Source organism: Trachurus trachurus (assembly GCF_905171665.1).
Source record: "Trachurus trachurus genome assembly, chromosome: 3".
NCBI lineage: Eukaryota > Metazoa > Chordata > Actinopteri > Carangiformes > Carangidae > Trachurus > Trachurus trachurus.
Window position 1 is genome coordinate 15,046,384 of NC_139893.1, and position 14,680 is coordinate 15,061,063.

The 14,680-nt window shown below is 42.5% G+C and overlaps 1 protein-coding gene across 1 annotated transcript; it reads right to left on the reverse strand.

Annotated features, from left to right (window-relative positions):
• Window positions 1-3,943: 3,943 nt before the first annotated feature.
• Window positions 3,944-14,640, reverse strand: abcb10 (ATP-binding cassette, sub-family B (MDR/TAP), member 10). The gene is made up of 14 exons (XM_083969288.1): window positions 13,673-14,640; window positions 12,944-13,150; window positions 12,595-12,797; window positions 11,692-11,826; window positions 11,125-11,271; window positions 10,039-10,174; window positions 9,637-9,732; window positions 8,593-8,802; window positions 8,423-8,502; window positions 8,059-8,239; window positions 6,390-6,433; window positions 6,085-6,119; window positions 4,543-4,601; window positions 3,944-4,410 (listed from the first exon to the last, which is right to left on the reverse strand). The coding sequence occupies exons 1-14, from the start codon at window positions 14,043-14,045 to the stop codon at window positions 4,217-4,219; spliced, it is 2,100 nt and encodes a 699-aa protein (XP_083825414.1). The 5' UTR covers window positions 14,046-14,640; the 3' UTR covers window positions 3,944-4,216.
• Between the last annotated feature and the right edge of the window lie 40 nt (window positions 14,641-14,680).

Sequence of the window (14,680 nt, forward strand, 5' to 3'; positions counted from 1 at the left end):
GATGTAACAGGACAGTAGACTCTTAGTTGTTTGAGGAGGGAACAGACAGGACATCTTGTTGTTGGAGATCAGGCTGTTGCAGTGAAGCGTGACTGAGGATGATGTGGATATTTGTAAATGGACAGGTAAAAGTGACGTTGATTAAACACGTGCTGTTTAATCTGTTGCTGTTTTAGCCTCATTTTTTGTTATTACGATTTAAAAAATTTTAGGCAGTGGTCCCTCGATGACGGAGGAGGAGGTGGACAGTGTTGACATACTACAGAGAGACAGGGTGGGGAGCGTGGCCTCTGATTAGAGAGTCCGTGTTAAAGGGGTGGGACGTCTCGTATTGTGCCAGATTTATGTTACATAATGTTTTGGTTATGCTTTCGGTGAAGCTCGAGAAATTCCCCTCATACGCCTCTCCAGCTGTGACAGCGTTGAGCAGAGCCAAAATACAGTATGAATTTATGATTACTGCAGTTTTTATTTTCTTATTTCATGCAAATGGCCCAAACTCATGCATTTGGGTTATTTGCATTTTTTTTTTTTTTTTTTTTTTTTTTTAGTTCCTGGTTCACAGGCAAATATGGCATCATGTAATGTTTCCGAGTGGTAAATAAACTGATAGGGCTTAACACTTGTGAGGCTAAAAGGGGTGAGAACCTCTTTTCCTGTAGTTCCCCAAATAGCCGCGGGTGGATACAGAGAAAAGTGGAGGGGAGCTGCAGCAGCACATGGAGCTGGAATTAGAAACCCATGCAGCAGGGCCGAGCGGCACCTGGTCAGCTGAGCCGAGCCGTCCTCTCCAGGACAGGAGCACAACTGCTGCCTCTGCTGGAGGGGACAACCCACTGCCTCAAGGTTTAAGGAGAGTGTAACTGAGGCGATAAAGATGAAGGGAAGGCAGCTAATGATCAGAAATCAAACTGTGAAAAAGAGCAAGTTGAACATAAGCTGAACTCAAAGGGTTAGTTTGCGATTCCCCTAACGATACACTAGTAAAGGTCAATGAAAAACACTGTGCACAGGGGGTGAAGGAAGCGTGTCATTTAAGCTGTGAAGGTGTTTTATAGGTTTTACAGGTGTTTTATGTTTATAACACATCAAATAAACAACTGGAAATGATTTTAAAGCTAAACCAATGAATGTGTGCTTACTTCGTCTCGACATCCCCACACACACACACACTTACAATAGAGGATAAACCCACTGATTACTTTCATGTACTCCCCGGGACGTCTGTGTGTGTGTGTGTGTGTGTGTGTGTGTGTGTGTGTGTGTGTGTGTGTGTGTGTGTGTGTCAGCTGAGGGGAGACAATGTGCATGAGAGGTCCATCACACTGTCAACACGACCTACCGACAGCTGAGTACACATTACTCACATCACTACCATGAAGTTTTATTTTGGTAAGAAGGACTGAGTGAACACTGTTGCCAAGAACCAGCAGGGAGCAGTGGAGGCCTCCTCTAGCTCAACGTACGAGGCAACAGCGCCACCTACTGACGGCCCGACACGATGCATAAACTATAGAAAGATACTGATGAGACGGAGAAAAATGTGTTGTTGCTGCTGCACATCATCTCTTATGATTATTTTCTGTCGCTCTAAAAAGGAATTGTGAGTTGTGACCACTATTTTTTAGAGAAAAATAAAATAAAAAATACAGTTTTTTCCCCACAAACTAAAACTTTTTAATATTTCACTTCATTTACTTTGACATAGAAGTATAATAATTTAGCTAACAAAAAATCATTAAAAATCTAACATACATGTACATCATTTAGTTCATATTATTTATACAAGTTAGCTGTCTTGTGATTCATAATCAGACATAGACCCTTTGTCAACCGACAAAACAACTTCAGCTTTCACTGTAGACCGGAGTGAGAGGTGAAGCGACATGACAGACAAAACAGAAACCCTCCATTTCATTTCAGTGGATCAAAGGTTTGGCAATATAACTAATGGAGAATGGATGTGTGTGTGATGCACAGAGACGATGCATAATTGGAAGTGAAATTCAGCGAAAATGTTGATAAACACGTCTCGATGACATGAAGATCTGTTGTGTTTCAAGTAATAACTATTTGCCTTTTAGGTGAAATAACAAAATACAAATATAGGAAATAAAACATAATAATCTCCATAATAAATCATCTTATAGCGAATATGTTAAATGATATACAGTCACTCTGATAAATAAATACATCAACCCAGAGAGTGAGGACCATGATGTACAGACAACATTATGAGACTATTCAAATAGATGATTACCAGTAATGGGTGCTGTATTCATTCATTCAAACTGACAGTCCACGACACATTGCTGCCTTCAAATGAAAAGTTACATCCACACTGACATACTTAACCTCCTAATCACATAATATTATTAAAAAAATAAAACAAAAGAAAACAAACTTTCCACTTGGTCATAAAACTTTCATAGAGATGTACACGTCTGCTGTTGTGTCACTGGAGTCAAAAGAAGATATCTTTCATATTGTGCATCATATGATCTTATATTCCTTTGTGCCTGACAGCTCTAACCTGTTTTGAAAAGTCTTATAACACACGTTGTGTTTGAGCCATTGAGAAATTATCTGTGAAATCAAGTTGAGCTGGCACTAAGCGCTCCAAGCAACATGATACAGATTTGAGCTTTGAGATCTGAGTTCAACATCTGGGCCTTACAGCTTCAAACAATGTTGTTGAGCTGAGTCTGATTTGTAATTTTAGAAACAACTCTAAAGTAAAACCACTTGAAGGTTATGGAGAAATAAAGCTTAAGGCATTTGCATGTGTGGTTGGAAGAAAGAAAGAAAAAAAAGACTCCCCCTGAGCAGTGAAGTGGGCATTTACGAGGCAAATATTTACTGAGGAGAATCACAACTTCTTAGTCAGGCTCTCCAGGCCAGCTATAATATTTAGCCGGCTCAAGGACATGGAGGATAACATTTACGTGGGTTCGGAGATGTTTATAAAGAACTTAACGCAGGCCAAATGCATATCCTGTACACACCGACCACTGAGCAGAGCATGCGGGGGGAGAGCGGGTCACAAAGCAGGAAACACGGAGGTAAACAGGTGATTACACTCTCATTTACACTGAGTTTTTTTTTTTTAAATGAAGGAATAAATTATTTTAGAGTGAGCGATTGTCAGGACAGAGGTGACCAACACAAAGATCACCTCCAACTTTAATTAAAGTGACCTTCTTCGTCTGGTGCAGCAGGACTTTCTCCAGAAAGTAGGCTGCTTACAGAAACCTCGATTAGCTGTGCAAGTTTCCATTTGTTTGACATAAAGACGGTTTTGTTTAGCAGTTTCAGGGCTGTCAGTAAAATCCAAAGCAAAAAAAAAACAAAAAACAAACTCAAGAGTGACTGAATCTAATAGTACAAAGTCCCTTGTTAAGTGAAATATGCCATGTAGCACCTCAGCTTTGACTTTCAGGACTATCATTCATCGTTCATATTTCCCACAACAATTCAAGACGTCACAATAGTGTTCAGTCGTGTGTTACAGCACAGTGTAAATGTGACAAAAAGCTGCTTCAGTTGACTTTTTTTTTAAACTCTAAAAAGACAGAAAGGGCGCTGCATGTAAGCTTCGAGTCAAAAAGAAAAAAACACATACAGACAAATATATCATGTATCTGGACTGTTTTTGGTTTAGTTGTGAAAATTATAAAAGTGATCACAAACTAAAGTGTCCTATCCCAGAGCAGAACGATGGAGAGGTTTGTCACAGACACGCTTACAGCTCTGTCACAGATCTCAATATTTAAATCTGGATGGACTTTTCCCCCCCAAAGCCACGACGGTGACGGCGATTTACATCCCAGTGTGAGTGAGTGTCTCCTCCTCACGCTCAGTCTCTCTGTTTGTCTGTAGTCTCATTCAGTGTAGAAGTCGATACTTTCACAATAATGCATCTCCAGTGCGTCACCGATCCATGTTTCAGTTCTTAGGTCTTTTCTGAAGTCATTCCAGTAGTAAAGGGACACTTTATGTTTCTCAATGGCTTCCAGATCCATCAGCTTTTATCCATTGCCTCCCATTCCAGACACAATATATAAATATATAATATTTCCTCTCTCCCCTTCCCTTCTGTCTTTTAACATAAGGGGTGTTTCAACTCATTCTGGAGCGAAGCTGTTTTTCTCAGGCATTGAACTCACCTCCAGATGTCTTTCCTCTCCTACTCCACTCGTCTGTGCTCCCCGTCCCTTCAGCACAGGGCTCGTTTCTGTTCTTGCTGTAAAAATGCCTGTTTCTCCATCAGTTTTCTGAACAGTCCCTGCCTGTTGCTTAGCAGCTCTGTGTGCTGGCCGCACTCAGCTACACGGCACTGATCCAGCACAGCCACAGCGTTCGCATTCTGGATGGTGGACAGACGGTGAGCGATGATCACGACCGTCCTCCCTATTGATTCGGAGAGAGGAGGCAGGACATAATATGAGTTTCATGAGGAATAAAAACTGCAGGCTCTATTGAATTTTAATTATGTTATCTACAAGTGGGTGTAAAATAAAGGACAAAGAGAGAGAGATCTACCTTCCATCAGGCGCTCCAAGGCCTCCTGGACCAGGAACTCATTCTCAGCATCCAGTGCACTGAGGAAAGACGATTGTTTAGGATTTGCTTTTGTTTCATTTTTGGTTTTTAAATGACTAACCTTGTATATCTGGGCCACATTTCAGAAACCAGAGTTAAAACCTCAACTCTTGGTTGACTCACCCTGGACTGTCAAACTAAGAGTTTTCGGTTTCAGAATAAGTGATATAATAGTGAAAAAAGGTGAAATAAGCGAAATAAAAGTGGAGTTAGACACATTTATGAATGCTGACGCAGAATAAGAGCACATATATAAAAAAACAAAAGAATACTGTAGCAGCTGCAAATGAGTTCGAGCGTGAAGCAGAAATTTGTTTACCAAGTCGATGCGCAAGTACAGTACCAAATGGAGACTAGTGTTTCAACATTTATTCGGTTTCGGTTTCGGTTTGTGCACTCAGGTGAAACGCAACAGGCACAAGATGTACTTGGCAGCAACTAGAGATGAAATACACAAATATAGTTCAGACGGGTGTGGTGTCATTTCATTAGAAGCAGTCACAATGTTGTTTAACCCGTCCCATCTAATTAAACAGCATTCAATGGCTGCATTTAACATGTGATGTGACCAGAGTCAGAAACTGTCACAAGTCTCCAAATTTGTGCTGACTGGACATGTTCAAATTTGTCTCCATAACGTGATGGGGATGTGTGTGCAGTCTATGCATGTGATCACGCCCAAAAATATATTAAAATTGATTGATAAGTGCGTCGAGTCTCAAAGGTTCATATTACATTGATAATTGCTAGTCTCTCTGTGAAAGTGCTCTTTGATGAATTCACACAAACGTGTTTAAATATTAGACGTTTCAGTGACATTTCTCACAGCCCAACAGACAGTTGCCTTGGACACATGCAGCTTCGCATCACTGAAGTTATAAATATAAAAAAAAAATCAAAGTGCAACACAAAGAATGAGTGCATGCCCACGATGTGTCAAGTGAGCGATGTTAGGACTGAGAATATTGTTCAGATAGACTGACGATGCAGAAAACCGGGGAATTATAAAACATCCGATGGAGATCAAGTATGATCCTGTGTGTGCTGAGTATTTGCGCTTTAATATCACTCGGTTCAAACAACACACACCATATCTGCCACTGCTTTCAGTCTGCAGGCCTCAGATAAGAATCTCACAGTTAGTTGGAGAAAACCTGCCAGCAAGCAGGTTAGGTTCACTGAGTATGTTGCCATGGGCACTGACTCAGAGTCAAGATGAACTGGCTTTGTGAAACTGAAAACTCAGCATTTCCTTCAACTCTGAGTCAACTAACTCCAGGTTTTCACTAAGCTTCCTGCTTTCTGAAACGGGGCCCTGGTTGGAGACATGACAGAACAATGCAGACCAGGTTTTCAAGGCAGCACCATCATCATCATGATTTTTATACACATTTACATTGTTAAATTAAGTCAGCAAAGAACAAACACGAGCAAGTTAAGCACTTTTATTTAGTGCTTTTACAGTTTATAGTCATGACTCACCTGGTAGCCTCATCTAAAAGCAGGATTTTAGGATTCTGTGGTGGAGAGAAAACACAAATAGCTTTAAACCATATTCAGGTTACTGGACTAGAATACAGGTTGTTGTGGCACTTGACATTTTAAAGGTATTTTTGTGTTTCAGTAAACAAAATGATTGAATACTGATGAAGGCATATCCAGATGTGGATCACCTGCCTATCATTTACTGTGACCAGGTTAATGCAGCATAATGCATGATAAATGCAGGTGTGGATAAAAGCAAAAAAAAAAAAAAAAAAAAAAAAACGATGCTGTGTGGTTCTTACCTTCAGCAGAGCTCTCGCTATGGCGATCCTCTGCTTCTGACCACCTGAGAAACAAACACACTAACTTCATTATGTTTGTTGATACACTGCTTGAATTTCCCACCTCGTCGGATGTGAGTTTCAGGTTAAAGGGATAGTTCAACATTTGGCAAATTGGTCCATTGCAATCACTATAGTTTCAAGAGTAGGCTTGTTACCTTTATTTGTCAGTGCAAGCTATTTTTAGAACGGCGGAGCAGAGCCGCGAGCTGCTCAGAGCTATACTACTGAGGCTAATGGGATTATGGGGTGAATGTTGCAGGTCACAATTTGTCCACAGGAGCGTTTTGGAGTTGTTGGATTGTGTATTTGATGAGTTTGATGAGGGAAACCAAGAAATCCCATTAGCCTTCGTAGCGTAGTTCTGAGCAGCTCGCGGCTCTGCTCCGCCATTCTAAAAATAGCTTGCACCGACAATTAAAGCAGATATCAGCTTCACGGCCGTTTCGGCTAATGCTGCGTTCAAGGCAGGCTTTTGAAACCGTAAGTTACAGCTTCAAGTCACAACTACGACTTGGTAGCGTTCCAGGTAACCCGTAGCTCGTGTTTTTACCATCCTGTTGTCTGTGAAAGTTCCCTATAACGGCCACTCGTAACTTCCGACCCGTGAACTCGTACCAGATCGAACTGGTATGACTTCACAGGAAGGAAAAACACAAAGTACGAGTTTCTTTGAACGCACCATGAGTTAGCAGCCCCCGCCCTTGTCAGGCATCAATTGGTCCTCGTGCTACGTCACCACATTCACGCGCATCCCTTGGCTGCACACACAGCCCTTCATGCCGTTCTCTCTCCTCATTGGATAACACTTGTATCCCACAAGGAAAATTTTCTCCTCGGGTTACAGCAGAGCAGAGTGACGGAGAGACTCGTGTTTAGGCTGAAATACTTCATGTAAGTGATTGCTGACGGAAAATAGGACTATTTAGGACTTATATTAACAAAAACATTCCACTGATATCTGCTTTAAAGGTAATGAACCTACTGCTAAAACTATAGGGATTATGGCAATGGGCCAATTTGCCAAAATGTTGAACTATCCCTTTAAAACACACGAGGTAACCAAGGGGGCAGTTGTCGGTCTGAGAAGTGAAGCTCACTTCTGCGTTCAAAAAACTGCAATCCCCCTGGCTTCCTCTGGGGGCTGGTGTCAGAAAGCAGCTCTCCATAGACCCCCATGTTAAAATCGCTGACTTTACATCCTCAATAAACATGATCAAAGCCTGGTGTCAGAACGTTTTTTGGTCTCAATCGATAGTTTCTACACCCGCACACACTCTGAGGGGGGTGAATTTTTTTCCAACTCTACCGTTTTACTGTTATTAGGTTAAAACTCTGGCCAATTAGGGCGTGGAAACATTGAGTGACAGGTCCAAGCAGCTCCGTGGACAGCTGCTTCGAGGCCAGTGGGCGGGTTCTCGGCCGGCCAATCCAACATGGCGCTGTTCAGGCCGCCATATTTGAGTCACAAAAATGACTCCCCAAAACCAATGGGTGACATCACGGATGCTACGTCCATTCTTTTTACAGTCTATGGAGGTAACTAACAAACTAACTATGGTGGTTCGGTTTCTTGCATCAGCCTGGTAATGTTATCAGACCTGTTGTACCTTTGCCCTCTGTTGCTCACCTGACAGCAGCACTCCTTTCTCCCCCACGATAGTGTCAAAGCCCTTAGGAAAGGCCTGGATGAACTCAACGGCGTTGGCTACTCTGGCCGCATTGTAGATGTCCTCTGTGGTCACAGCGTCCGGGTCCACTGCGCCGTATGCGATGTTATCTCTGATAGAACATGAAAACAGCACTGGCTCCTGGGAGAGAGGTGGGAAGAGGAGAAGGAGGAGGAAGAGGAGAACGTGAGAAAGACTTGAGATTATCTTTTTTTGGCGCCTGCTGTCAACTCAGATGCATGACATATGTTGTTAATGTGTGTGTGCCTGTGAGAGCTGACGTAAGGAATAGAAATATAAACACGTTAAACATTAATGTTATACCTGGCTGACAGTTCCAATGTGACTCCTGAGCCAATAAGGATTCAGAGTCCTGATGTCATGACCATCGATGCTGATCATACCTAACGGGAAGGAAAAGATTTGATATCTGTTAATATTTGTCATCATCCCACTAACGACTGGGCAGCCGCTGAACAAGCTCCTGCTCTCACCAGCATCGGGGTCGTAAAGCCTGAGCAGCATCGACACCAGCGTTGATTTTCCAGACCCACTGGATCCCACCACGGCCATGATGGTACCAGCTGGAACCAGCAGACTGAGGTCCTGGAAAATCGGAGCTTCCTTACGGGTCGGGTAGGCGAAGGAGACGTCGCTGAACTCTAGCCGACCCTTCAGCTGGTCTGGAGGGAGCATCAGGCCCTCTGTGGAGGAACACAAAAAACAGATTATGTCAAACTTGAGTATGTTTTATACTGCCCTCCTTGGACTCCCTGAATACACACCTTTTTTTCTTTTTCTTTTTTTTCAATCATTATTATTATTAACGTATTTATTTATGTTTTTTTCTTTTCCTATGTCAGGTTTAAGTGTCTATATTTGTTTTGCTAGTGCTATGTTTTCTGTTGTTCCTTTTGCATCTGCTTTGCATGAAAAAGTTTAATAAAAACATGTCTGAAAAAACAAAAACAAAAAAACAACAACAAACAGATTATGTTGTTTAACTTGCCAACCCTTCGACCTATTTAATGCCATGATAAAATATAAGAATGAAACGAGTGGAAGTGCCGTGCAACTCCGGTGGCCCTGTGCTGCAAGTCATTCCCCCTCTGTCTGCCTCCCTATTTCCTGTCTCTCTCAACTGTCCTATCAATTAAAATACTATTTACAAAAAAGAATGAAACGAGTAGTAATAAAACAAATGATCAGAAAGATATAATAAAACAAAGTAGAAGTTATTACACCTTAACTTATTAAGGCATATTAGGCAAAGTATCAATATTAAGGCAAAATATATGTGATGATTTCTATTGACAACTGTTTTACAGCAGCTAAATGAAAGCAATGAATTTTTTAAAACTGTATTTACAGAGAGAACCACTGAATGTAAAAATATTACACAGTGCGGGGGCTCAGACCACAATACACTATTTTGTTAGCAGCAACAATCTCTTAGGAATTCACTAATCTGCACAAGATATGAACCATTGTTCATGCACAAGTTGGTAATGATATGTTCATGGTAACTGTGTACTGACCATTTAGAGGAAACTCAGGCTTTCTGTCCAGCAGCTGCCACAGTCTGGCTCCTGCTCCAAAACCCTTCATCAGCTCAGAGTAAAATGAACTCAGACCTACGCAGCAAAACACCAGACTATTAGCAATCATAGCGAGTGTACACACACACACACACACACATCCATGGCACAGATAAACAGACTGGCAAAAGCTCCAGAGCAATAATTTATTATCACCCAAGTTAGTCAAATTATTGCTCTGGAGCTTTTGCTGGTGTGCGGATTTTTTCTTTTTCATCATTGACTTTTTATGTCCGGCACCCAGCTTTTCAGATTTTGGGATGTGCGTGCTTTTTCTATTCTTTTTCAACAGATAAACAGACTCACATAATAGGAAGAGTGCACAGTTGGCGTGTGTGTTACCTGCGATACTGATGCCGACCCAGAATGTATACATGAGGAACGATGAGAGCTCCCCCACAGTCATGTGCTGGCTGGCCATCAGAAGGCCTCCTTTATAGAGCACTGACAGGATCATGAGGTTACCACTGAGACCAGTCTGAAACACACACACACAACAGAGTTATTTGATTACTGTGACATCTGGTAACAGTGCTTCTCCCAGTCTCTGACACACAGTAATGGTTACACTGATGAGAGCCTGTGTGTGCTCCTGCTGGAGAAGCTAATCTTCATGTCACTGACGACAGGCCACTGACGCTCTAATAGTATTTTCTAAGCATCAACCTGGAGCAGGAGACACCGGGAGGACTACACACATTCATAGAGAGGACAAAGTTCCTTCATCCAAGCTGCCAGTTTATAAAATCCACTCAACGTTTTAATTGTTGCCCTTACTCTAGTGTTTTCTTCCTCTTCCCCATCGTTGGTTCTTTTTTTATTTTCTATTATATGTATTGTAGTGTTGTCTTAAACTGTTTTTATGTAAATGGGACTACGGATGGAAATTAGCATTTTAGCTACAATCCGGCATATTTACATACTTGTAGTGTATGTTCATCTATGTGCACTGTCCCATCTAAATAAATAAATACAAATACAACTAAATCTAATCAAATTTAGCTGACAAATGGCACAAAGGCACAATTTATTTTATTAGAAGTTATATGATTTGATGATGACTCTTCATTTTGCAAGTTGTTGGTTGTGCAGACGAACAGCGCAGCATTATACTGAAACCTTTTCTGGCTATCAGTGACATAAATAGTGGTGAATTTGTAGGTCGTTTTAAGAGCTACGGGGGTCACTTACTGCAACACTGGTCAAAATGTTTAAAGTGCACAAGTGGCCGGATCTATTACCTAACCATGTAGGGAGACTTGGAAAATAATTTCTAGATGGTGAAACATCCTGCATCCTGCGTGTCAGGAACTGAGGTATTGTAACAACCCTTCAATAAGGTGGCAAACGGCAGAAACCTGTGTGCAATACCTCGTTTGCTAACTGTTTGCATCATCATTGAAAAGACACACACACACACTCTCTTACCACTCCAAAGAAACCAGCTCGTAGCACAGCCTCCTTCTTGGCCAGGCCGAGGACCTCGTCTGCCTTCTTTGCGTACATGTTGACCTCTGACAGCTCTTTACCAAAAGCCCTGACTGTCCGCAAGTTGCTGATACGCTCCTCTGCCAACTACACACAAACACACACGTACACGCACATGGTTTTTAATGAGTAATTTATCTACAGGAAATTACATTATCAACAAAGCAAATTAACTCAGCAAATTTAATTAAGTTACCAGAGGCAGTGGAGCATTTATATTATATAGACATAAACAGTATGGGTTCAATAACCATTAATATGACCTGCTGTTCTCACAAAAGACCTTCATTAAAATCATTAACGTAAAAAAAAGCTAACGTACCGGGTTTATTGACAAATCAACAGTGCAGTAACATTTTGTCCCAGCTTTCTTGTTCCAAATATCACATATCAAATAACATCTAATTAATCCCCTTATCGAGAACGTGATTATAAAACAATAAAGACACAGCACCGTCACCTACGAGTCAGCTGTGTCTGTGTATATCTGTGCACTGTGCGCTGTACCTGCGTGGCTTGTGCAAGTGTGTCCTGTGTGCGTTTGGAGATGGAGCGGAGATATCTGCCGTAGCCTACAGCAAGAATGGCCACAGGGGGAACAATCAGCAATACAAAGCTTGCAAGGCTGGGGGACACATAGAACTAGAAGAGCAGAGAGAAGAATACAGCAGTTAATAAAAACAAATGAGTAGAAAACCAAAGAAAAGAAAGGAAGGGGAGGGAACAGAGAGAAAGTTCACACCCAGTGGCTGTGACCAGTAATTACAGCAACTATTTCTATTTATTTCCTTGAATGTTCTTTGCACCAGGAAATAATTTGACTCCTTGTAAATGAAAAAAACATAAACAAAAAAACAAGTTGTGGGCTGTGAGCATGCATTATGTTTACTAGCATCCTCCTGTTTGGAAAAGATGCAGATTAACCTGCTGCTGGTATTATGATTTCCACCTGAGCACTTAGAGAGCGTTGGAGGGGTGTGGCTCTCTCTCAGCACAATCTACACATTTCCTGGTATTGATAAGGAGTATTTTTCTAAACCTGTTTTCCAACAATCCTACAGTACAACCTATTATCCTCAGCTCACGTTCCCACAACTATGAATGGAAGGATGCAAACAAAAGCAGAAAATGTCAAGCAATTCACACCTACTCTACTTTACTACATGTCTCAAAATCTGCTACAACAAAGGTCGTCATTATTTCTTTTAAAAAACATTAGCAGTAGTATCATCATTACTATGATTATAGACAGAAAATACTCAGGCTTTATCACTGGTTTGATCAGAACAACAGACATTTTGGAGGCAGCAGTGTTTCTTTAAGTAGACAATTGGACATCCACTGTATCCTTTAGAGAAAGTCTCATTCAAACCTGTTGGGATAAACCACAGCGGATCACTTTCTACTCACCATCATACTGACGCCGGCGCCTGCCTGGGCAACAGCTCTCAGCCCATCTGACAGGTTGTGAGTGATTGAGTTGCCCACCACGGATGTGTCGGCGGAGAGGCGGTTGATGAGTTCGCCGGTCCTGTTCTTGTCAAAAAATGCCACTTCCTGTCTGAGGATGGAGGAGAAGAGCGAGGTGCGCAGATTACGAACGATCCGCTCACCTGCGCAGAGAGGACAAATGAGATGAGTGATGAAGGGAAGAGGCTATCAGATGAAAAATAAATATCATTGAGTGTTGTTTTATTTGAATGATTTGTTTGAATGTCTGTGCCTCTGCAGTCAGTGTTGTTCTCCGGCCTTGTCTCACCTGAGATCTCCATGAGGTAGACCCTGGCAGCATTAGCGGCTCCACCGCACAGAAACACTCCAGTCAGCATGACACATAATGACGTGAGGGAGGCTGTCATTGTCTCTAGGTCTGCTCCAGATGAGTAGATGGTGTCGATCACTTTACCAAGGAGGAAGGGAGCAGACATGGTCACTGCACTGGAGACGGTCAGGAAGCCCACAGCAGCTGCAGTGGATCAAGGCAGAGAAGAGAGACAGAGAAACTGATCAGAAATCAAGAGCAAACAAGACATCAAGAAAAAAGATATACTTACACAACTGACTGTAAAACTAAACCAGAAGTAAATAGAGAAGAAGTTCAAATGTGGCATGGGTTGTTTAACCACAACAACGACAACTGTTGATATGTAGGCTATGACACCAACTGGAACAAGCTGAATTATAATTTCTAACTAACTTTTTAATTCATATTAAGCAAGATACCAGGAAGGGGACATAGCGAGTATCTGGACACTGTTTTACAACTCCATAAACTTTATTGGATGGACAAAAAGCTATATATAGCCCACAATAACCCTCTGTCAAACTACTTCCAGTAAATAAGTTTTTTTTTTTTTTTTTTTTTACTTAGCTGTGTATGAATAGACCTTGTTGTCATGTAGAAAAGGTCATGCAAGGTGGCAGGTGCATGTAAACTAAAAGAGAGGGCCCTCAGTGTCTTGTTACCCCCTACACACACACAGTTTACCTGCCAGTGTCCACCTCTCCGGGTGAGCAAGTCGCAAAATCCTCTTCACATCATCCAGGGGGACCGCGGTGGTGGGGGTCTCCTGTTGTTTCCCCGGCTCCGTCTGGGTCTTCTCTGGTGACCCTGATCCAGCGGGTTGTGTGGGTGTGGAGGCGGCTGAAGAGCTGCTGAAGGCAACAACAGGTGTGTGTGTGACTGTCCGTGGTGAAGAGGAGGAGAGACCCCTGAGCGGGTGTAAGCTGCACGGAAGAGCCGACGTGATGAGGGGCCTCGACGTCGCGCACTGGAGCCCGGGAAAGTGCCTCTTCCTCCGGAGGACAGATGAGAGGGCGAGGCGGTGTGAGCGTCCTGACATACGGATCAAAAGCCACATCTTTGCAGGTCGTCAGCGGCTACTAACTAAAAAAAAAAGGAGCTGAATTAGACTAAAAGTGAAAGGAAACGTGGCATCAGTGAGATGAATCAGTCTTGAGGTGGTCCTTGTTCGGTAAAGTCCATCCGGAGATCTGTATGTCCGTATCTTCCTGCTCCTGTCAGTCGCTAGGTCAACATCTCGTCTCCATGGTCCTTCAGATGTTGCTGTTGCTGGGCTCGTTGTGACGTCATTGTCCAGTTTCGACCGTTATTATCCGTTTTTTTTTATTTTATCTGCGCGCGACAGCCTCGCCTCCTCCTTCTCCCCGGTTATCTCTGATTATCACCGAGCAGCTAACAACAACAACACCACCACACCACCAACACCACCCTGCCTCCTGTCACTGTCATCTGTCGCCCGATACTCCACCACCACACACTCACACTCACTCACACTCACGTACACACAAACACATGAACCAATCGGAGGCCGCCGGTGAAGTGAAAGAAGACACAATAAGCGACGCCAAAACCAGACAGATTAAAAAAAAAAGAAACCAAATGTTCCCGTAAGAGGAAAGGTGACCCTGGTGCGGCTCGCAGGTACACACACGTACACACACACACAGCACAGCACACAACACGCACACACAC